The 25,013-nt window shown below is 41.1% G+C and overlaps 1 protein-coding gene across 5 annotated transcripts in view; it reads right to left on the reverse strand.

The window, feature by feature from the left end:
* Window positions 1-1,758: 1,758 nt before the first annotated feature.
* The window catches only part of cyth1a (cytohesin 1a), a 42,032-nt gene continuing 18,777 nt past the window's right edge, over window positions 1,759-25,013 (reverse strand). For 2 of the 5 annotated variants that reach the window (XM_044181265.1, XM_044181263.1), the window contains exons 2-13: window positions 14,913-14,995; window positions 12,508-12,572; window positions 11,219-11,285; window positions 11,004-11,122; window positions 9,696-9,776; window positions 9,346-9,458; window positions 8,281-8,429; window positions 8,037-8,149; window positions 4,197-4,275; window positions 4,025-4,093; window positions 3,394-3,548; window positions 1,759-2,454 (exon numbers count right to left, since the gene is read on the reverse strand). In XM_044181265.1, the coding sequence (XP_044037200.1) occupies window positions 2,376-2,454; window positions 3,394-3,548; window positions 4,025-4,093; window positions 4,197-4,275; window positions 8,037-8,149; window positions 8,281-8,429; window positions 9,346-9,458; window positions 9,696-9,776; window positions 11,004-11,122; window positions 11,219-11,285; window positions 12,508-12,572; window positions 14,913-14,995 (1,172 nt within the window). In that variant the 3' untranslated portion in view covers window positions 1,759-2,375. Of the gene's footprint in view, window positions 2,455-3,393; window positions 3,549-4,024; window positions 4,094-4,196; window positions 4,276-5,983; window positions 6,740-8,036; window positions 8,150-8,280; window positions 8,430-9,345; window positions 9,459-9,695; window positions 9,777-11,003; window positions 11,123-11,218; window positions 11,286-12,507; window positions 12,573-14,912; window positions 14,996-21,777; window positions 22,064-25,013 lie in introns of those variants that run through there. The other 3 variants (XM_044181267.1, XM_044181262.1, XM_044181266.1) reach the window with 3 other exon arrangements.

Below are 25,013 nucleotides of genomic sequence, written 5' to 3' on the forward strand. Positions count from 1 at the left end.
CTTGTTTGCAGCAGTATGCCTCAACAGTCCTTATCACATACTGCCACCTGCTGGAGGTATTTTACTGCTGGACTATGAGCTTATGTTCGCATGCAGTCGTGTAAAAGACATTCACATTCAGTGTTGTGACAAATCCGTCTTTATTTCAGCTTGATTAAATGGTAATGATAGAAACCTCAAATCAAACATTATTGATAATAACAAAAGAAAATGACACAACTAATAAACAAAATGAAGACAAAATACCCACTATACATTTAAGTATGTACAACTTTGATAAATAAACCAATACTGTCTAGAATTATGATTGTTTTGCACTTTTCCTTATTTCTCTAGGATTCGTGCGCAGAGAGGAAGAGAACCAGAAAACAGAACAGGCAGGGAGTGACCAGCAGGCACAGAGGAGAGAAGAGAGACGACTGTAGACAAGAGTAGAAAAGACAACTTATGATGCACAACTCAGACTGCATTTGCAAAACTGTACCTCAACACAGTTTTTGCTATTTGACAAGATGACATGTCACTGCCTCAGCGTGACCAATCAGCCATCCTGCCCCTCTATCTTTTGTTTCACCGCAGTGCATTCCTCACACAACTAGTAGTTTTGTATTGTTTCACATCACACTTTGGATCCTGAGACGCGGGACAACCCATTCTTTTCCAGAGATAGCTTCAATGACCCACATATTTATTTGTGCCACTTTAAAGCCTCTACAACAATATGTTATATATTATGTCTTAAACATAAACAACCTGAAGCACACAGTACTGTACAAGGATCAATGAGGTTGGGCTGAGGGCTGAAAATGAAATGTGATTTGTTTTACCATTAAATAGGTAGGCTTCTACAAAGACAAAGTATATTAAAGGCAGGAAACAAAGATTAAATGTTGTTTGACTTGGAGAAGAAAACTCTGTGAATTACTGTCGCTAACCAGCAGCTTTCTCATCACATTTCATCTAGAGCGCCAGGCACTATGCAGCAGTAAAGTAACTAACAATTAAATTGCTTTTTGTATGATACAGTAATAGAAAGTGGTCTTGTGTTTGGGACAAGGTGGGAGCAAGAGAAAAATGTATGGGAAGAAAAAATAAAAAAAGGGGCCACCAGTTGTAATTTCCAGACAATATAAGACCTCAAAAAGAAGCCCAGGGTGATAAACACTTGTCCCTTTAAAAAGACACTAATCCCCAGGATGCTTCTCTCCAGGACCTTCAGGAAATGAACAGTGAGAGCCAGATCCAACACTGAGACCCTGTCCAGACAAACAGACACCCTCATCTGCAGCAGTACGCACCCCACACTCCAGCTTCACATTTACAAAAACAGTTTGTCATGTTGTGAACGGGATTCACGTCAACGGCGACATGGAAAGTTTCAGATCATCATAATAATCTCCTGAGTGGCAACTTTTTTCCTTTATATATATATATATATATATATATATATATATATATATATATATATATATATATATATATATATATATATATATATATATATATATATATATATATATATATATATATATATATATATATATACATATATATATATATATATATATATATATATATATATATATATATATATATATATATATATATATATATATATATATATATATATATATATATATATATATATATATATATATATATATATATATATATATATATATATATATATATATATATATATATATATATATATATATATAAATATATATATATAAACTAAAAGACAAAAACTTGGCAAACTCCCTCCCCCACACCCCCGCAGTTTCTGTTGCAAAACCTTATTTTTTATACAAAAGCAAACAAACATATTAACAACAGTAAAAGCTGTAAAAATAGACACGTATTACCCTAACATATTAAAGCACATCAGATAAGGTCTTTACTTCTCTTTCAGAAAGCGAGGAATATTTTGGTTGGGATGCCACACTCGGTCAGACCTGCTGAGTTTAAACAATGTGTGTATGCATGTTGTCTATGTGTGCAATGTATATAGGAATTGTGTGGGTTTTTTTTTTTTAAAGCATCTTCAAAGGGGATTTGCCGAGTTACACAGCAAGATTCCCTTTCTGCCTCATAGACACAGAGCACACACAAAGCTGAGAGAGAAAGAGAGACATTCAGACAGGAGGTTAGAGGAGGCTTTGGCCCTGACTGTTATCAAGAGACCCCAGCATGCTTCCTGTTTTTCTGGCCTGTAGAGTCCCAAAGCCAGACCTAGTATGTATCCTAGAGAAATCCCCTGGAGAGATCTGAGGCAGACCTCAACAGTGGCCTCTGCACCGGCCCAGACAGGGCAAGCAGATAACCTGGACCCCCTGCTCTGTCAAGTGCAACGTCGGGAGCGCTGAGCAGCTCTAGTGCCTCTTCATGGACGACACCTTCTTCTTCCTGGCTGCCAGCATCTCGTAAAAGGGGTCTCTGCTGATGGCAGCTCTGTGGGCACAGACGCAGAGGTAAATGTCAGTGAGAAGCATAATAGCATAATCGTGCAAATTGCTGTACTCATATGGTAGTTACGTTAGATATGGTGCCTTTGCATTTAAGTAGGGCTCATTTTTCCAGTTTATATTTCAAACATTCTTAGAATTTATGTGTGGGGGTGTGTGATAAAAGTCAAATGAGATTGTAAAAATAACATTTGCAATGCCAAACCTCTGGTTTAACCATTTCTTGTTTTGTTATTTTGAACTAACTGCTCTGCATAATCAGCACTTGTGTTTTTTCCCCCATTTTTCTCTTTACATTCTATAACCGGAAAATGTTCTAAACTGTGCTGATCACAAGAGGACCTCATTTAGCGTACATTACAGTGATCTGCATCTGCAGCAGGAAACAACTTGTAGAAGTGTGGGGACGTCATGAAAATCAGTTTAACACAATCAGCTCCACCTGAAAACATTCAGGTATTTTTGGGTGAGAACCGGAAAAACCTATAGCAGAGGTTTTCAAACTGTGAAAACCACCTCTTCAACTCTTCAAGAGGAGGAAGGAGGAGGTGTGTAGGGAGAGATGTGAGGCAAAGATACTGTGTGCGGTGCAAGTGCCGCAATTTGAGTAAAAAAATCTTACTCCTCAGAGTCATAACTCAGTCGAACATGTAACACATTTTTAGATTCAGTGTGACTTACACTTTGAGGATATCATTATCTCCGATGTCCATTGCAACTACATGTCCATAAATCCGCTTAGAAATTATAGAAAAAAGAGCAACTTAGCAACTTAGAGCATGATTATTCCCCAAATCGAAGAAAAACAAATTATAATAGGAGTGACTTGAAAACTCCAGACCTACAGCGATGAGCATTACATGTAAGTTACAAACATACACTGTATCACATTGTGCCTTTAAGAAGGGAAGGAAAAAACATTTACTTGATACTGTTCATCCATTCATCTTTTTCCTCAGCAGTGGGGGCAGAGATACGGTAGAAGGTGTGGTTGCCCTCCACAACGCGTCCGTCAGCCTCGGTCTTGCACGCTTTTATCACCTGGTCTTTGTTGTCAGGAATAAAAAGCTCAAAGCAGTTCTACAGAAGTGAAGTGGACAGATGTTAGAAATTATAGAAAGTATAATGCCTTAAAGACAAAATTTAAAAAAATAACTATTTATTAATAATGCTATAAACTATTAGCCCAAGGGTACATCTGTATAGTTCCATATATGTACACTGTCTAGATTTAGACATCATTCTTTAGGGCATACTGTTCACCTCTGTATACTGTGCCATATAATGATGTTGTGAGCACATAACTGCTAGTAAAAATGGTTGTCAATATAAATGCAACTACCGGTCAATTTATTTAGTTATTTATTATTTATTAAATAAGTCAGTTTGATTGATTTCTAGTTAATCTCAAATGTCAATTTTCTAAATGGGCAGCACTGGAGAGAGTCCTTCTTTATTACCTATTTTTAAAAATGGGTTGTAGGAAAATCCATATCCCAGCTCTACTCTGACTGTGTGTAATCACAGAATGAACCAGTAGAGAGAGCTGCACTTACAGGCTTCTTATCCTCTACCTCCTTGATGCTCAGGTTCTCCAGTGGGATGATTCCTCTGGGCTCTTTGTCCTGGACAAATATAAAAAATGTAAATGACATAGCACAGGTCACAGGGAACAGGAACAGAGTGTACGGCTTCTTCGCTGCAACTTAGAAACTAAGCTGTACTCACTGTGGTGTACTCAAAGTAGTACAGACAGTTGTCTGTGAGGATGAACCACCTCCTCTTCCAGGTTTTAACTCGTCCCCCTGTGGAGCAAACAGCCAGCGTCAGAGAGGCTCAGCAAGAGAGAAAGAGAGAGCAACGAGCACCGAAGCGCCGGGTCGAGAAGCAGACAGGTAGACAGATGTATGGGCAGACAGACAGATGACGGCTCCAGAGGACTCATTTTACCCAGTACATCCCACTATTCACCCCGATCCATCATCGCACCATGCGCTCACCATCACCACAACTGCATAGCCTTCAGCTCTCTGGGCATTTGTGCTTGACTTTGTAACCATTTATTCCTTTTCCCTTCTACTTTTTAAGGACGTTTAGTTATTTTCATCCATACATTTTAAACAGCTACTGGCCACTTAACAGTTAAATCCCAAATAGTTGGAGTTGATATGAAGACGGTATACGATAAAGCTACATGTCTCCATAAATGTAGTTGTGTGTCTGGAAACTCTCCTCACTTGTTGACTCAGAGGAATAAGTCTGGAAAGCCAGTATCGATAGACAGGATACAGATCTATGTGCTTTGCACTCACTGAACTTAATGAACTACCACCAAAATGAAGTTACTAGAAGACAGTTATAAATGTGGAAAGCACTCCAGTGACTGTATGAGGGCTAAGAGTGGAAAATAAGGAGTAATGAGGATTAAGTTCTCTTTCACACCCCGTGGGGGCTCTCTGGTTAACTCTGTGCTCGCTGATCTGTAGCTGACCTCTGACCCCCTTTGTCACCCATACTTCCTGTGAGGGGAAACCTGATCACAGTAGCAGATGGCAGCCTTGCTCTGGGAGGATGGGATGCCAACAAACTGAGGAGGGCAGGAAGCTCAGCACCTAGAGCTATGCTCGGCTTCTCTACAGGCATCTCAGACTTGAATTTCCTGTGTTGGTTTTGTTAAGCAACTTAACAGTTGTATAGGAGCATTGTGCAGTGAGTGCGGGGACAAGCTTTATATCTAAACATGACAAAGACCTAAGGCTCATCTAGACTAGGCTATCCCACCACCAATGTTAGTAAAAAGCTGCATCATGAAACCCATCTGCCAGGATAGAAGAGGCTTTGAGGATGTTTATAAACAGACATGTAGAACACACTTGTATTATCATATAACAGCATTGCACTGTATATGATCTCCCATCATATCACAGACATCATGATAGGTCAAACACTTTCTATGCTTGTTATAATCTACAGACACCATCGACACGCTTCACTCCACAGGCAGAGATGGAGAGCCCCTCGCCACATCTCGACTCGTCAGCGTGTTGCAACAAAAAGCAGACAAACAGAAAACACAGACGCGATGGCAGAATCACATAGCTGATGGCCTGAGAGTTGATCGGGCTGGTTGGAGGTTGTGATTGGTTTTCATGGTCATGTCAGTTCCTGCCACTACAAGAAAGAGCGATGACCTCCTCCCGTGCAAGAATGTCTGGGACAAGACGGGATGTCCCAGTAGATTGTTGCAGAGGTGTGTGGACGGTGCTAGGCCGGAGCGGAGCTGAGTGGAGGGAGGCACCCATGCAAGACGGGACTGTGGGAGGCTGGGCAAGTAGAGGTTAAGAGCGAACAGATTTTCTTGTAAATCATATCCAGTTATTAAAAGTTTTATGATTCCTTTGGAAATTATTTATCTCACCAGGATAAATTAGCAAGTGGCTCTCTTCTTACTTAATGGATTCTTTTTTGTGTGTGCAAAAAAGTAACTCTAATCACATTCAATTACCACCTTTTTGCACCAATACTAGGGCTCTTATTTTGTCATTAATAGGAAAGATACATTAATTACAAGAATGCGCAGTCAAACCATGTGAACTTATATATTAAGCACGCATGAATCATTTGAACCATGCCTGATTCCCTTTGGGCACACTCCTCTACCCACTCTTCTCTCCCACAGTTTGGTCCAGTCCAGTCTAGCACCACACCGGGCTATAGCCACACTGTTACCCTTCAGATCCATTTACGGCATAAGATAAAGAGAGCAGAGCCACATTGTTGAAAAGGTGCAGTATTCCCTTTCCATGCAACCGGCGAGGAAAACACAATAAGCCAATGGGTAAATGGGTTCATCATCAATTTGGAGAGTCAAGGAAAAGGCCTTTGTTGTGCTAGCTGCATGGAAAAAAGGTATAATGCAGCTTACAAAAAACAGAGATCAAAGAGAGTGACCAAAACAGCATACAGAGAAAAGAGGGCCAAACTGCTCAGTAGAGTGGTCACAAAGCATCAGCTCCCTGAGCCGAACCCACGGGGTGGCAACCACCCACAGAGATAAAAGAGTGTGGACAAACCACCAGCTCAATGAGAGACTGAACAGACAAACATCTGAAGTTCAAATGAGTCGATGGAGAGAAAAAAAACACTACAGACAAAAAAACCCTGTGCGAACGTAAAAAATGAGGAAGAGAACAAAAGCATGGCGGACCACCAAAAGCACCTGAGAGCGGAGAGATGGACTAGCGTTTGGGAAGAACAGGTGTACATACCTCCTGAGGAAAGACAACAGCCAAAATCATGGGAACAAACAAACAAACGAAGAGGAAAAGAAAACAAAAAAAAAATCAAATTAAATGATAAGGAATTATTGCACCACAGTACTGTTAATCTGGTTCCAGGGAGGCTTTGATGCACTGCTTTACAGCCTTCATTTTTAATTTTAGAGGACTGTCTTTTGTAATGAGGGTCAACAGATTTTACATATCTGCAGTTATTATATCAGTCCACAAGGGGGAGTTCTACTCAATGTCACAACTACTGTAAAGCACTACATTAAATATCGCCTCCACTTGGGTCCATTTCTGTTATATCCAGTAATTTACCTTCCACCCTGATTGTTTTACTCAATCTACCAACTTGGGGTAACTGGAGAAAGAGTAATTCTTCACTCCCTTGATGTAGTCGATTGTAAAGATTCACAGCGATAGGAAGATTCAATTTCACTTTGCACATTCATGCTTTTTTATTAAATTCATTGTGAATCTGTACAACACAGAAAGATCTCAGAGGAAACGGAGGATAAAGTGTTCAGGGGTTCAGGATTATGCTTTTCTGCTTGTAGACTGATTGTGACGAGTATAAGTACCAGCTGACTTCCTGTGAAACATTTGTAAATATACAGGTATGTGTGTGTGCATGTGTTTGTGTCTGAACATTTGTTAAAGTCAGGACAAAAAGGCCTTTAAAACATCAAGAAACAAACAAAATTTAATTAGGCTAAAAATACAAATTAGAAACACCAAGACACACCCTTTATCATAAATAAATTCTAAGGCCTACTCATAAATTTCCCCCGAGGATCAAAATGTCCACAGAAAAAGCCAACAAAAATATCTGATCAAGGAAAAAACTGCCCTCTCAAATAAAACATTTCTAAACTTTGTGTATGTACAGTATGTTTGTGTATGTGCATACATTTTACAAGCTATAAAAATCTTTGTTTGTGCATGTCAGTGTATGACTATGCCCTGCCTTAAATAATTCAAAGGCCTCCACATGTGGTGGTCTGATCTCAAGACCACATTCATAATACATTAAAACGGGCAGAGATGTCTTCAGATGTCTCGAGTCGAGTGTGTAAACACCTATCCACACATGCTCACAGATACCTTAACACACTCACACATGTATACACACGGGTTATTGACCTCAGGGGAATCTACCAATATGTGCTGCTATGAAAACACAACACAAAGCAATCTATCGGCACAGCCACACTGATGAGAGCACCATTTGGGTGATTCGTTATGTGTCCAAATTATTGTGTATATGTATTTCCAGTGTCACTCACCCAGTTTTAGCAGCCAGCCCTCTCTGTCCGGGTTGAAGAAAGTGTGTGTGAGGTCGTTGCCGTCATCCTCTGGGATTTTGAAAGGCTCATTCTTGATGCTCTCATACAGATTCTACAATAAAGAAAGTTGACCGTGAATACAGAGCAAGTTTGAGATTAGAGGAGGGCACAGGGACACACAGGAGACATCACTCACGAGGAGGTAAATAACAGCAGCACAATGAGTTTTAAAACCATACTAACCCTGAGCAGGTCTTCAGGTAAGTCTCCTCCATCGTTGATTCCTCTGTTCATGGAGATGAATCGTTCCACAGAAGGCTTGTCCTTCACATTCGGGTTGTGTAGGCTGGTGTTTAGCATGATGATTGCAAATGACAGGATGTAACAGGTGTCTGTAACACACACACACAAACAAGAGTGATCCCACCACAAGAGAGGGATGAGCTTTGCAAGATAGCAAAAGGTTGCTGCTTACCTGCTTAACTGCTGCCAGTGTTTAATGTAGTATTTACAAATGAATGTAAATTAGCTGAGCTGAAAGGAATGCACTTAAGGGACCCACAGTCAAACAGAGAGGCAAAGCTTCATTAGCGAGGAGAGTGGGAGCGAAAGGCTGCGCGTAGGCAGCTAAGTATGCATGTGTGTTTTTGGATGTGTACTCTAATGTGTGTGTGTGTTTTTGCTAAAAGACAACGTGGCCAGCACACGGCTGACGCAGCAGCACTTTATCTGGCCCGATAGGCTGTTGAGAAGTCCCATGCATTATTCACATCCATCTGCATCCATGTTAGAGGTAGTCGGCTATCTGCTATGGGCATTATTTGCCAAAAGCCAGATACTCTTCCATAACGCAGTTCACCTCAGCAGACATTGTGTCTGCTAAATAAAGCAGTTTAGATACAACCTCCATTGACAAGCCATTAGATATCAGTGCAATATGGAAAATTAAGAGCTTCGGGGAGACAATCTGGCATAGTCCCTTAAAAATTAAGAAAGTGAGAGTGGAAATTATTTTATATTATATGAGTTATATTCTGATTAGGAATTTGAATAAGAGTAACTATTCATCAAGACTGCTGACAAAATGGCTATATTTTAGACTTAATCAACCAACTATAAGACTTACTCAGTAAAATTAAACCCTAAATGCAGTTCACATCTGTATTTGCTACTACTTCTTTTTTTTTTTACCAAGACACAAGATAAACTGAAGTCATTTATTTCTTTGTTTCACTGCTCACACATTTACAGCACTTTGGCTTTTTATTACAACACTGAAAGCCGGGCTGTATGGCATGGCTGTGCTACCTGTGGACTGGAAAACACCAGGGTTGCATTGGCAGTAGCGCTGAGCGAAGGCCTCCATCATGCGGTCGATCTTCTGAGCTTCTCCCGGTAGCCGAAAACTCCACAAGAACTGTCTGTCAGGTGACACAGCTCAGAAGTCAGCAACAGACTCACTTCCACTGTCTTTTAAGGCACAAGACTGAAACTGACAGCTTCATCTTTACAAATTGCAAATAAGCTGATTCTTAAAAATGGACTGTATCACATGATTTACATAAAAAGGAGGGCAATGCTATGAGGATCTAAGTCAAGGACTTGGTGAGTATGTAGCAGATCTGAGGATGCAAGTTCCTGGGGAGATGCTCTCTTACCTTAGGGCCTGAACCAGGTTGAGGTCTGTGAACTCATGAAGCTCCACAAAGGCATGGAGGACTTTGATATTGAAATCATCTCTACAGGAGACAAAACATGACACATTTCTTAGTGGTGAACATTTACAAAAGTGCTATTCTGCATAACCAAGACAAAATAAATATATAACATGTCAGAAAACAGTGAATAATGCCCATCACACTTTCCTAAAGCCCAAAATGACCAAAATTATTTTTTAGTTTTGTCCAACCCCAGTCCAAAACCCAAAATCGATGGAGTTCCCCTTTAAAATGATGAATTAATCATCAATCAAAATACTTGGCAATTAATTTTATGTTGATAGACTATAAGATTAATTGCCTAATTGTTGCAGCTCTAAAACAGACCATAAACTACAAGCAAAACTATAAAAGTACATTTTAAGGAGTGATTTCATAGATGCTAAGGAACGTGTCTGAGGACTCAACTCAGGGTGTGATCTGGCTCACATTGGCTTAAGATGTCTGTGATATGCTGCGTACTCCCATCAAACGCAATAGAAGAGGAAAACACCCCCCACCTCCCTTTCATTTATCATCTAATCTCGATCATGACATCAATCCCGACCTTCATGCCCTAGTAAATTATCTGCTCTGCGGGATCATGGGAAGGCTCTAAGGAGTTCTCGTTGACAGAGTCATATCTAGTCACTACCATTCCCACTGGACGAGTGACCAATCATGTCTCAAGGCTCTCACGCTGCTTCGACCCCTCTTTATAGAATCAAAACACTTGGACAGCTTGATAACAATCAAACTAAGAGCATCCATCAACAGCCTGAGCTTCATTTCCTAGTTTGACCTCACAGACTACACCCTGACTGTAACACTGCCTGCCATATAGTCCCTGAGCAGTGCATACTATACATCCGGGCCATTACTATTTCCTGTAATATGGGTTCACTCTAACAAGGATGGTCTCAGCTCTCGAGTGAAATCTTTAATTACCTTCAAACACGTGAATTCCCGAGTTGTGAGTCTCTTGATCATGTTACTTATGAATGAGTAAGATAATCAAAGTCAGATGGAGGCTATTGAGTAACGGACATCGTCTGGAGAGGATGATCTAAATGTGGGACCAATAAACTATGTTTGGGAAAGGCTGGGTGTGTGCCTGACTAAGAGGAAACACAGCAATACAGAAAATATGCGCTCACTATTCGATGCTTTTATCAACCACATGGATGGGTGCTAGTGAATGATGATAGAGAGTATGAGAGGGAGATGGTTAAATAATGGAAAAAACAAAAAGTCAATCTTCATCCTGACCTCTCTCCGAGGTAATCTCCAATGGCTGTTTTGTTGAGGCCCTCGCCCTTGTAGAGGAATTGAGCAATGTCGTCGCTGGTATTCTTCAGCAAGTCATTCTCAATAAGGAACTGGATCCCCTAAGAAAGAGATAGGGCCCCAGGTTACATCCTGCTTATGAGAACATGTGGGACAAATCACATTTCTGAAGAATCACAACAGTTACTTCCACCTACTTTTTTGGGGTCCATGTTAAATTTCTTTCGGCCCATGGCCACCTGTTTATTCCTCTGCATATTTTTCCTGAAACATCAGAGTGTAGGTGAACATAATGTTATATATGAACAAACTGTGGTATATACAAAGTGTATCAGGGCTGAAACTAACTATTATTTTCATTATTAATTAACTGATTAAGCATTTGGTCTATAAAATGTCAGAAAATGGTAAAAAAATGGCAATCACAGTTTCCCCAAAGATAAGGTACTGTCTTCAAATTGCTTGTTTAGTCCGACCAACAGTCCAAAACTTAAATATATTAAATTCAATATCACAGAAGACTCAGGAAACCAGAAAATATTCATGTTTGAGAAGCTAGAATGAGTGATTTTCGCCATTTTTGCTTGATAAAAAACATAATCATCGCTCCATCATGTATACATTTTGATTTTTTGCCTTTTAGATGTGACTCATGACTCAAATTGCATGCAAATTCAACAAATTGATGGACTTATTCAACAAGGCTCGAACCATTACAATATATGTATTCACTTAATTTCCTGAAAGTATCTTTACCATTAACATTTTCCATTTGTTTGGCAGAGGCCGGCCTTTCCTCCCCCTCAACCGTGATGACAAAGTGTTGATAAAGGGTTTAACATCATGCATATGGGAACATCTCATTTCTCAGGCCTTGAGTTATTCAGGGGTCAAAGTGTCCACCATCACCATGGTTACATCTCCATCCCCAGCCGGTGAGAGGTCACCACTTCTTCCCACTGATTCACTCACACCAGCATTCCTCCGGCTTTTGTCTGCCAAAGTACAACACTGATGCTCCACCAGGGTGACGGCACAGACTCATGTACTTTCTTCAATAAATGGATCATAGGAAACTTTGATCACAAGAAGGTGCTGTAACCCTTAATGGGTTTTATATCCAGGAGAGAGTGCTTTAGGATTATACGGTAGCTGATGGGATCCCTATCCACTTGAGTAGACCAAACCCGAGAACTCCCTCCCCTGGGACCATCCATTGTCTGCTTCTACCCGTACACCCACTGCATTATTCAATGAGGCCTCCCATCATGGGGGTGTGCCTGATAAAACATTTAAACTGCCTTAAAAGCATAGCCAATTTGGAGAGTGTATTTGGTGTGACGGGATGGCCCGAAGTGGCCATCAAACATTAATAATTGACAGCTTCATTTGCTAAGTTAATAGAAGGCAAACAACAAGTAAATTTAGGCAAAACAGAGAGGGAAATGTGTGTGTAGGGGGGAAGGGTCGGGTTCCTTTTTCTTACCTCTCCTCAGTGGAACCCAGGTTCTCGATCTCACTTGTCACTTCTGCTATCTCATCCTTCAGCCGCTGCAGAAAAGACAAAAATTTTTGTCTTAAAATGTCATGAGAATGACGTGAGAATGAATTCATCATCTGTCTACTAATTTCCTGGACACCAGGAGGCGTGGAAGGGTGTGACCAACACAAACAACATGCAAAGTATTTGTATTAAAACACACAAGGGCTCTATTAACCAGTGCTGAGGGAGAGGCTATCATTTCTGAATCACTTGCTTGTCTGTAAGCCAGGTGGCCTTTTATCACATACAGTAAATACTCAAATCAGAGCCATCAGCTCAACAAATAGAACAAAGTCACTTCTTAGGCTGCTGATGAGCTGAAACTTCACACACTGCTGCACATCCAGCTCTCCTCAGTTCCCTTAAACTAAAAACTAGTAGATAGTAACTGTCTATATCTCATATCAGCGAATGTGTTTGCGTGTTTGTGCTCTCCTAAACAATCCTCTCATTCCAAATGTGATTAGGTGGAGAACATTCGGGGATAACCTCAATACAAATGGAGTAAGAAAGCGTAAAAGTGGATTATAATTTGTGTAGCATTTTAGTGATTAATGGCCTTAGAGGCAGATTTAGTCGATAAAGCCAAGGCCGCTGGTGCCAGACTGGCGCAGTGAGGGCATTGCAGATGGTAGAGAATGGAGAGGGTGATGTCAGCTTGATGAAAGTGGAATAACAGACTGTAACATAAGAAAAGTCCAGTACACAAACATAGCTTACTACTTATCATGAGAGACTTGAACACTTCAAGTAAAAGTCACAATCATTGAGGCTCTCCATTCATATCCAGCTGCAGCGTTAGTGTATCATTTCTGATGTATAATACCAACTCACTATAGGCCAAACCACAAAGGGAACATCTGTGCTTTCAAGGCCTGCGCAATCCCAACACATTCCTCAGATGCTTGCCTCTGCAAACAAAGGCTGTGCTCATACAGGAAACCGGGTGGTTGTGGTGGGGGGCTTGACATCCAGGACCAGCAGAGGAGGGTGTGGGATTTGAGGAGGAGGGGTCAGTGTGCAGACCAAAGAGGAGGTGAGGAAGAGAGGAGATGATGGGGGCTATGATGGGGGCTGCAGTGGTGGGCAGAGCCAGGGAGGGGCAGCAATGGCAGCCCAGGGTCATAAAAGAGAGGGTGTCTGATCACACCTCCAATGTTTGTCTGTCAGGGCCAGCGGAAGTTGAGTCACCCACTGGAACATCTGTAGGCCAACTCCCTGCCAGGGCATGACAGTCTGTCACCCCTGTGTGTCATTTGCTTATGGAGCTGCTTATTGAGTGACGCAACTGATCAGAGCAGCTAGCTTTAATAATCCGCTGTGCTCTAGGCTCAAGGCAATAGCCAAAAAAACTATCATGGGCCATGGACAGGAATCAAACAAACCACTTTAGGGAAATTTGGCCAAGCTGATGAATCCTGGCTCTCTTTGGAAATCAGAGACTACATCAGGGATATTCAATTGGCTCCTCATAAGAGCATAATCCTATTTTATCTGTATGCAGAATAATTTGCTTGTCTTATTTTTATACTCATGTTATATTTAAAAAAAACACACATTTCAATAAAAACACCTAAAAGAAATAACTTGTATCCATAAATGGAGGTCTTTGTTGACACAGTACATCTACAGAACACGAATGGCTAAACAATAAACAGAAATGGTTTGCTAAGGAAGTGAGCACTTGGCAGGAAATACCTCACATTCCACTTGGGGTCAAATGTTTTAAAGGACTCCTTGGAAAAGAGACATTTTTACAACTGGATAGGAGATAAATGTTTAATCAAAAAGCAGAGGAGTTGCAGTTATTGCTGAAAGCAGTGGAAGTGAGCCAAATGTCTGGACCTTGTAGGTCACAAAAATGAAGACTCTTTTGCCCCTTGAGCCTCTAAATCTCAAGCCTGGTCATTTCAGTGAGTGGATCGCTTATATATTTCATTAAGATTAGCCCAACTGTGATATAAAGTTTAATTAGATCCAAGCAGCATAGATCACATGAGATATACATGCGTTTATAGCCAGACAAAGCTACAGCACCCTAAAATGGGTTGCAGTTGGGTAAAATACTTGTTTTCCAATGAAAATTTAATTGAAAAATGAAAAGTTTATTTTCTTCAGTGAGTTTTTGTATTGAGAACTGATAAACAAGTAAAATTATATTTGTAAAATGTGTAATTGTCTCACTTCTTCAACAAAAGATTAGCAAAACTGAAAATAAAAGTAAATGAGCTTAAGATTGACATTTTCTGCAGTCAAAGACATGGAGTACATGTTTGTTTTTTTGTACCTATCCACTGTATGTGTGTTTTAAGATATGTACATGCCCCCATATCCAGTTCCAGTTTTACCTGAATGTCCTCCAGCAGCTCCTGCTTGCGCCTACGGATATTCTCCAGCTCCTGCTGCTCCTCTGGGGTGAGGTCGTCCGGCACTGGGGAGAGATGAAAGAGAAGATGAAGGGTTAGGACAGAGGCGCCCAAAATATAACGCACCTTTATTCTTTTCTATGCATATCTATGCCCTGAGGCATGTCCCTGAGGGTATTTCAGTGCACAGAAATAACATTATGCTTCCTTGATATCAGGGGGTGTGGAGTGAGGGGTGTGGAGTGAGCCACAGAGAACATGAAATAACAGTCATGAAAGATGTTTCTCAACAGCAACCGTTATGTGGTCAGAAAGTAGATGATAAGGGGACGGATCATACAACAAAAAAAACACTCTCAGCGTTTGAAACATCTACACCAACAGGAAAACCAAGTTTGCAGCAGTCAGGTGCACTTTGAAGAGGATTTAACTTTTGTGTGTAATCTGTCGACTAAATGAAACAGCTCAGGTCAGCCAAGCAGCACTGAGCATCAGTGCTAGAGTAGCACAAATGCTATAGGTCTCAAAGCACTGCCAGTCCTCTTGTCACTCACAAGCTGTTATAATTAGCTTTGTCTGTGCCAAGGACTGAGGAGCAAGCAATGTGTCCTGATAGATGGACAATGTGTTTGTGTGCAACCCCTACCTGCACTCCAAGCATGAAGGGACACCACTAGTATCAGCACTCTAATCATAACATCAGCCCAAGCACAATCCCTGTTTCATTTACTTAAGCACTAAGCTGGAAGCATTTTCCCTTTACTCTCCCTATTTTATTTCAAAATCAGTCTCTATTTGAAAACCAAGTTATTCTTGCATCAGAACTACTTGGTAATTACCCTTAAAAGAAGGAAATAATTGCTTGCTTGAATCAAATCTGTTTATTGGCAGGCAATTTTGAAAAGATACAGTTATAATGCAACTTTCTGTGCATTTCCAAAAAATGTTTGTGATGCCTGAAGGGAACTGAATTCATCTTTTTGATGTTTACAAAAACTTAAGACACCAACCATTTGGCCGCTCCGCCGCAAAATAACTAAAATAAATAAAAAAATAGTTTTTTCGTAGAAATTTGCACTCAGAGAGTCTTGCAGTATCACAAGAATAGAGATTTTTTAGCATGAATGGCAATCAAACCCCCTGAACCCTGACAGTGTGATGAGTTGCTCAAGTCACAGTGGTTGTTATGTCACTCCATGTCTTTATCTCTGGTTCTCCTAGTGACCAAGAACAAGCCCCCTCCTGTGACCTCTCCTCCTCCCCTCATTACCTCAGCAGCACGGTTCAAAAGGTTAAAGGGGTCGAGGCTATGGCAGACTCTATGGATCTCTACATACTGTTAACAAGGTAATGGTCATAGAGGGGTGGAAGCTGAGGACAGAGGAATCTTCAACACAAGGTATTTAATTACTCATCCACAACTCTCTAAGATACCACCAATGACCTTAAAAAATGTCCTCCACTTTTTCTTTACTCTCCTAAATGAAAACATTCATTTAATAGTGGTCCACATAATCCTAATAAAACCACAGGGGTAAAATGCATGACTAAATGTGAGTGGCTAAACTGTGGACACAATGTACCTGCGGTACTGGAATGAAGGTTACAAAAGACAAACAAAATCTGGCACAGCAATGAATAAAGCAAGGACGAGGCCAGCCATCCAGAAATCATGAGCGTCATTGTGATTTGAGACACAAACATACACAGCTCACAATTAGCAAAATACAAGAACAGCTAATTTACTTTTCCGTAAAGAAGAATAAATCCAAATGTAAAATCTTAAATAAATGAGCATTCAACAGACATCCTACAGAGAAAATATACGCTGCTTAATGGAGAGCACTTATTTTAATAACAGAAGGTATGCTAACCTAAACATCTTGAGGCAAATACCAATGACATGACATTCACTGGAATGTCTGCTAATATTTAACACAGGGATAATAGACAATGGAAGTCCAAAACAAGAGCCTTATAGCGAACTGTTAAGGCGCTCCAAAACAAAAACATGTTGTCTTCCTGTATTGTTTTCAGACAGCTGGGGAAGCATGGCTGTCCACTCGAGGTTGACCTTTCACACATCACACCTCACAGCCTACAGTATCCCTGGCGAACCAGCCGCATCCATCCCAAATGTTCAGGGTATCCATGGTAACCTGCACAACTGTTCTCACTTAGAAGGGGAGCTGACAATATAAATAGTTGCACAACCTTTTGTTTTTGGTAAGACAATTACCTCAAGAGCAGCTCATATTGGGGAAGACATGAATGTTGATACAGATAATGATAGAGACAGATGCACAAAAAGTCACAACTACATGCACACACAGACAAAACAAAGTGCTGACAAGTCTGAGAAAGCGTGCCTCTTCTTGCATTTAATGACCCTGTCTCTCGATCGACTGGACAAGTTATTGTCACGCTGAGTAAACCCAGAGCAGGCCGTGTGTTTAACAGCACAAACAAGAGCGACAGGGAGGACGAGCTTAAAGCGAGCTTTCTGGAAATATGATGTCAGGTTGGGCGGCTGGCAGACGCTGAGCCACGCCACACAAAACAAGACAGCAGGACCCAACACAACCACAGCATTCCTGGATTAGAGGAGGACCACAAAGTGAAGAGAGAAGAGCTGCAGAAAAGGACTATAATTTGACAGAGGAGGAGACAGAAAGAAACTCAGCAAAGGAACGCAATCATTTGAGGATGGAACTCGTCTGTTCACTTGCCTCCTTCGAGAGTACAAACAAGGAGCTTGTAGAAAGTCAGTATCTCAGCCCATGAGCAGGGCAGATGCATGATGACATCCAGGCCATGCGGTTAAAGGGCACGATTTCCACACAAAGGGCCACCCTCCCACCCTACACGTCTTCTGACGTCCCCCATATGATCAGACTTACTCAAAGAGCCAATCAACACACATCACTTCCCTCCTGACTCCACCCAAAATAATCAAACCACATCGGGGAAGGGAAAGTCCCCACCCTCGAATGTGCCAGAGGTGGGCACCAAGTGGGTGTCATTTCCCAGAACACAGCAGATGAAGGGGGAACCCATCCACTTCTGCTGTCATCAGAAGCATACAAGAAATAACAAAGAGGGCAAATAAGGTAAAGAGAGTAATGGAGAGTTTCTGTTTACCTTAATAATGTAATATCTTTTGCTGATGCAGTGATATGACTAAAATGTTTTAAGAGTAAATCATATGAGAGGAAAAGTGGTGTTTTTCCCTCTATATTTACATGCACTGCCCTCTCTATATCTGACTTCAGGAGCTTCTTGGAAGCAGAGGGCCCCTACAGTAATCTGACTGGGGCAAGCTTGTATGTAGTGATTTCTGCAGGCTGAAAGAGAAACACGGGCCGCCCACATCTTCACTCCTACAGGGACTCATGCTGCCTGGAAAACTGGTCATTCAGGGGAATCACAGGCACATGGAGGCGTGCAGGCGTGCACATAGACCAGAGTACAGTCACATGCACTCGCAACACCCACGCACCGCTGCCCAGGGCCGACACAGGGCGTCCCCTACTGTGCCTGGCACTGTGTCAGCGCTCAGCAACTTGCTTTATGTTTCAACTATCAACACTAACACCATCTGAGAGGATCTGTCCAGACTGTGAAATTTAAACTGAATCCATTACATTACTGCAAAAATGTCAATCTTAAGTCACTCAGTCTATTCAGTTTCAATTAGAGAGCTTATTAACCAAAGTCATTATCAGGAAACAAGGCAGGACATTTATAGTACTACGAAAATGATACTTATTTCAAGGAATATTTGAAAAAGGAATAAAAATTGATTTGCATTTGAAACCTAAAATTACCCCTTCCCAATAGCTTTTCGGAAAGAATAGTAATGCATTAAGTCTTTTACTGGACTGAAAAACTTGTCATGGTTGTGCAAAGTGATTTGGAAACATGCAAGCAGATAATGATAATATCCCTATGTTAAGGTACAGATACAAGTTCCCTTTTGCCAAATCTGGGTCAGTATAATCTGAGCTTTGTCCCGCCATGCCCTGGCCCTCATTACTACCGAGTGCTGTTTAACCTAAATGTATACTCAAAAGGAACAAATTGAGTGTTTTGAGTCAATCATGGTTCCCACTCCTGAATTGGTGCATCCATATCCCCTTAAACAACTACATACAAACTCTTCTTGTGAAACATTTGTGCCTTTAACATTTTTAACTCACCACAATGCTTCATTTGAGCCATAAATCCCATTTAACATCAATATTTTGACTGTGTATATCCTTATCTGTTGCTTCTAAGAGTGTCTGCAAAGTTTCTAGATGGGCAAAGCAGTTTTTAGAGAGGGCTGGGTCAGCGGAGAGCGCCGGGGAGGTGACATCAAGGGAGATACCAATTATAGCTCTCTCTCCCACAGCGGCGGAGCCCACTAATACACATCCTGATTGCCATCCTGGCAGAAGAGGCAGACGTCTCATTTCCACCCAGATCACTGAAGAACTCTCCTTGGAAAATAAGGAAATTAGAATTCTGAGTGCTTGTAGGAACTCTCAGTCCCCCCTCCCTGCAGATGTGACCCAATTTAGGGAGCTCCTCTCAGCGCACAAGGACTCAAAAAAACTTATTAACTAAATAAACTCTTCACCTAGGCTGCCCCTATTGACACAGCTACTGGACAGCATCACAAGATACACACATAGGTGAACTTAAAAAGACATATCTATGCTCCACACAAAGCTGAATGGTGAAATGACAGTTTAGTGTCTATTCTCTCTACATCTATTGTATATTTTGATGTGTTTTAGGTCAGAAGCTCTATGAAGGTTTTACACTGAAATGTGGAATCTTGGTGCTTCGCAGCAGAGGATGGAGACATCAGTGAATATATTTACAGCACAACACTGCCTATGATCTGCTGACTAAGGGAATATGCAAAAATATACATTTCCATTTCTGCAGCCACGTGTCTGGGTGCCTGTACATGATTACATTTTGATGAAATGCACGCACTGATCGAAGCAGATGAATGACACTGGTGGCAGAAATCGCTCCCTGCACAAGGTCCTTCATTGGTTTTGTGCCTACAGATTTTTTCTTCCATGTCTTTGCAGAAGAAACAGCATCAATTTGGTCCTCACACACTTTCGATTAGGCTTGATTGCCCTTCCTCTTATTCCTCTATCATCTCTCCTCTTATCTACTCCAATCTCTTTGTACCCCCCTCCCTTTCTGTTTCTAGCCAATCTTATCTCCAAAATGCAACCAAGATCATCAATTTTCTTCAGCCCTCCTCACCTCCCTCTGTTCCTTTAGGCTGTTGTTGCTACTGTACAGCCTTTGTCCTTAAAGTTACATGGATAGTTTCCTTTAAACTTGCTAAAATGCACCCTCCACCCCCCAAGGTCCCTGTAGACTCCAATCAATCGACCCCAAGCCTAAACCAATAAGAGTGCCAGCTGTAACAAGACGCAGTCTACTTCATGATGAGGTTTAATGCATTCAGGGCAAAACACACGCACACAAACAATCGATTATGTGAGCTGGGATGGGCAAAAACACACACAGAAATACACCAAGTTCTATTAAATGGCTCTGAGCTTTCTGATCTTTCCTGCTGTTTGCTGCTTGACCAACAAGAAGTGATTTAAAACGTGAACATCTCATCCTCTGATCTCTAATCTCATTACTACGGTAAATCCCAAGGGGACTCTCCCTCATATATATTGAGAACCACACACACACACACACACACACACACACACACACACACACACACACACACACACACACACACACATACATACATACACACACACACACACACACCTTCAGCTTCTGAACCAGACAGCTTCTAATAAAGCAGAGCAGGGGCTGTGAAGGAATGCCAATCTTTAATATAGGCACCGGCCCAAAAGAACTTGCTCACCTCTGACCTCCAGATCCATAGCTGCCACACACAAAAACAGAACCCAGACTAGACTGAAATGGACCACCAGTTATGGATCAAAAAGCCACAAAACATCCAACCTGACCTGGCCTGAGGGTAGGAGGAGGTGAGGGGTGACTCAAGAGAGGAGAGATAACAGGAGAAGGAGCCCTATGTTTGGCCAGGGAGATGTGGGACGGCGAATGGCAGGAGAACACAGAGACAGTGGGAAGAGCAGTGGGATGATCACAGCTCTCTCTTTGTGTCTGCAATTGGCCTCTCAGGACATTCCTCAACAAGGCCCAGGCATGGGGACTTGGCTTTACTTGTGTGTCCAGGCTCAACATGTATTTGTGGGTCATGCCAGCTTTCTGAAACCATCTTTTGTGCCACTGAGTTGCATAATAACGTGAAATCTCAGTCTGACTTCTACAGCCATGGTCATAAAGCCTTTGCCTCTGGATGCACCTTTATTGCTCAGATATATGATCCTAGAGAGTCCTTTCTTCCATTCCCCCAGTTCATACAGACACACCTCACCCTCACTGACAGCACCACACTGCCCAGTCATTGCCCTGCTGCACCAGAACTCAATTATCTCAAGTGACAGTCAGTGGAGCTATATTCACCAGCCTTAACCACAACACAACAAACTAGGCTGGAGAATGACAGGACAGCAGACACTCCACTGGACAACAAGTCAAACCACTAGTATTTTATATGATTCTCATCCTTGCTGTTTTTGGTCTGCATTATGACCAGCTTCACTGACTGAATCTTCAATACGGTCAAAGTGTGGCTGGGGGTGAACACAGAGTCAATGAAAACTGACCAAAGTCCTACATGATAGCAAGTACAAAAGACGACTTGTGGAAAACAACACAAAAACACACAAGACCAATTTAACAAATAAACACATGAGCGTCAGCAAATTCAAGTGCTAACCTGTGTGAGAAATCCTCCAAAGATATAGTTTTTGTGTCTTTTCAGAGAGCTCCTCTTCTTTTTCTACTCCACCTTATCTCTCCTCCTTGATATAAAAAAAAGACCCAGCAGTCCCTTTTTCTGTCAGCTCCTGTGGCTTAACGCAGGCGAGCCAGATGTCCACATGACAAGTGGCAGAGAGAAGGAGCCTGCTCCTCCAGTCAGGGAGAGAGATACTGCCGGGTTTCCTCAACTGTTCAGCACAGCTATCAGCTCCCAGCATGCTCACAGCACACTGACACAGTCCATTTGGGGAAGCAGCTCACTACCTCACTCCCTCCCTTTCTCTTTACTCTCTCTCTCTATTTTGCTGTCACTACCATTACCATGGAGGCTCCACCCAGTGGTCATTCCTTTCTCTGCCTCCTCCTCACACACACACACACACACACACACACACACACACACACACACACACACACACACACACACACACACACACACACACACACACACACACACACACACACACAAAGGCTGGGCAATATGAAATAAAATATATATATATATAGGCCTATATCACAATAACCCCATGCCTTTCTTTAAATACTGTTATGACTATGTTGAGATGTGATTACAAGTATTATCATTTTCAATTGGTAATTCTCAAGTATTATTTAGGGAGAACTCTGACACTGATTTGTATCACAATTCATGAAATTAAGACAAATACAGTCACAATTCACTTAACTACTACTCAAAAAATATTGACATTTGACACCCAGCCATTATGGTGGCATTACAATAATTAAACACTGAATGGCCCTGATACACACACTTAAAGAAACATACGCAAAATGGGTCATATTTTCAAAAAGGGATTAATTCAAAAGTCACATCATGTGTAGTTAATATTATAAAATCTTTTCAGTGACTCAAGAGATAACATGTCAAGAAAAAAAGACATACAAAGACAAATAGTTCTGAACTTGATGGTGAACAGTATATATAAGGATTTATTCTTCTTTGGACACATCCAGTCACCTCCAAAAGACACAGGGAGTCATAAGCTCTAGCACGAGCTGTTGTGAGTCAGCACTTGGAGCCAGGTCGTCTCTCTCCTGAGCACTCATGCGACCAGTCATGCTACCATTATCACCTCCAAACTCCAGTCTAACTATGGAGTCTGTGAAAACAATTGTGTATTTTTTTGTTATGAATAGTGCATGAGCATTATCATACTGCTAATGATGCATGCCAAAAGATTGTGCAAGATTCCCAGCATTCCTCTTCGTTGTGTCCCGAGAGGCGTGTTTTCACAGCAAGGGTGTACACTTGCCCCGGGTACGTCTGCAGCACAGAGCAGATGTGAGCGCTTGCCTCATGTCTGTGCGTCTTTATGAGTCAACCTGGAGCCCTCTGCTGTGCCGGCTGCACTCTGCAGTCCCACAGTGATAGAGCTTCCTCTGAGTAGTGTCAGTATGGGATCTATGTGTTAGCAGGGTTATAGCTAGTTCTGACAAGGAGCTGACAAGTGATGATTTATATCCTGCATTAGAAACGACATATATGTGGAAATACACCTGTCTACAGAAGATCTCAAAATGGAACTGCAACAGAGAAGAGACTAACCTCAGAATTGCAAAAAAAATAAAATCTGTGTTGGGCCCCCATCTAATAATCCTTCAGGAAGAAATTAAGAGCATCTCAAAAGAGTGTAATGCAATTAGACAGCAAAAACATGTTCACTTAGTCATGCTATCTATCACTTTCAGTATCGTTATTAGGACTGAAATGATTCCTCGAGTAACTCGCTTACTAAAAAGCACCGATTCAAATTATTTGCATCGAAGCTTCGTTTAATCTATATAATTACATAGCGCGCACTGTGTTTCGCATGGATGATTATTACTGTTGCACAATGCGCTTACGTCGTGTGTGATCAGAGACAGTTCAGAAAGTCTTTGGTGTCATTTGACAGCGCGGATTACAAAAAGGAGGAAGAGAGAAAATAGCGAGGGGTGCAGAGAAAAGACATGCTAGAGAAAGCGACAGAAAGTATCCACATAAACTCTGTACAGTGTGTCTGTTGTAAAACTGAACTAGCCTACCATAACAGCACAACGTCTATGCTTCAGGATCTCAGCAGAAAGCATAACTTTACAGTCTGCGCATCCAGTCCAGAGTTGACCCAACACAAGGTATATGAAGGCTAGTAAAGAATTTGGCCTACGTTAATTGTTGCTATATGTAATGGCTAGTTACATAAATCAATATAGTGGCTAGTTATGATGTCCCTAAGTTAGCTATGTTTTGTTCAAGATATTAACCACAGAAAATAAAATGCTGCGGTCAATTTGTGAAAGCCTGAGCTTCATTCATGTTATTATTATGATAGTCACAGTTCCTGTCCACCAGTTTTTGCCTCCTACAAATGCCACAAAGAAGACAGTAAAGGCTAACGTTATGCCTATGCTGTAGTTAGGCTGAGACTAGTTATGAAACTTAAGTATATATACCTTTTTTAAAGCAAAAGGTGTTTGTTTTTGCATTTCAGAAGTTTTTTTTCTTTAAAACCCATAATGTAATATGGCATTTAAATGCACTAAAATGGGTTTAGTTTTGATAATATCATATTCAATTTAAGCAATAAAAATGTAGATTTTTATTAGAAGGAAAGTTCTATTTTAAGTTTATTATTGGAAGTAAAGTTGTTCATTTTAAGAGACCCGTCTTATTTTCTCTTTTGCATATTTACTATTGCTCTTTAATAAAGCAAAAGTATTTCTTATCTGATTACTCGATTAATCTATGGAATAATCGGTGGAATACTCGATTACTAAAATAATCGATAGCTGCAGCCCTAATCGTTATTAACGATCGTTATCTTTTTCTTTTTTCTTTTTTTTTTTAAACCTGCAGATAAAGATCAGGCTCTTTGTCTCTGGGTTCCCTCAAGTTTTTCTGAGAAATGAAGCCAACTAAATAACAAGAGTAATAGGTTGTGTGCTGTTTTTTTCATGTTGCTTTTGTGGAACTTTATACTGCAGCGCTAGCTTTAGCTTTGTTGTTATACGGAAGACCGTTCTCTGTGATCCTCGCTGATGTGTGTGACATAGGCTAGCAGGTAGAGTGCACTCACTCACTGTGGCCGATGTAGTTAATCTAGAGATAACGTGCAGACCCCCCCCACCCAATCGAGAAATCGATTAGTTGAAGTGTAGGTAAAATTTCAGCATATTAACATCCCCGAAACA

Source organism: Siniperca chuatsi, linkage group LG21, assembly GCF_020085105.1.
Source record: "Siniperca chuatsi isolate FFG_IHB_CAS linkage group LG21, ASM2008510v1, whole genome shotgun sequence".
Classification (NCBI taxonomy): Eukaryota; Metazoa; Chordata; class Actinopteri; order Centrarchiformes; family Sinipercidae; genus Siniperca; species Siniperca chuatsi.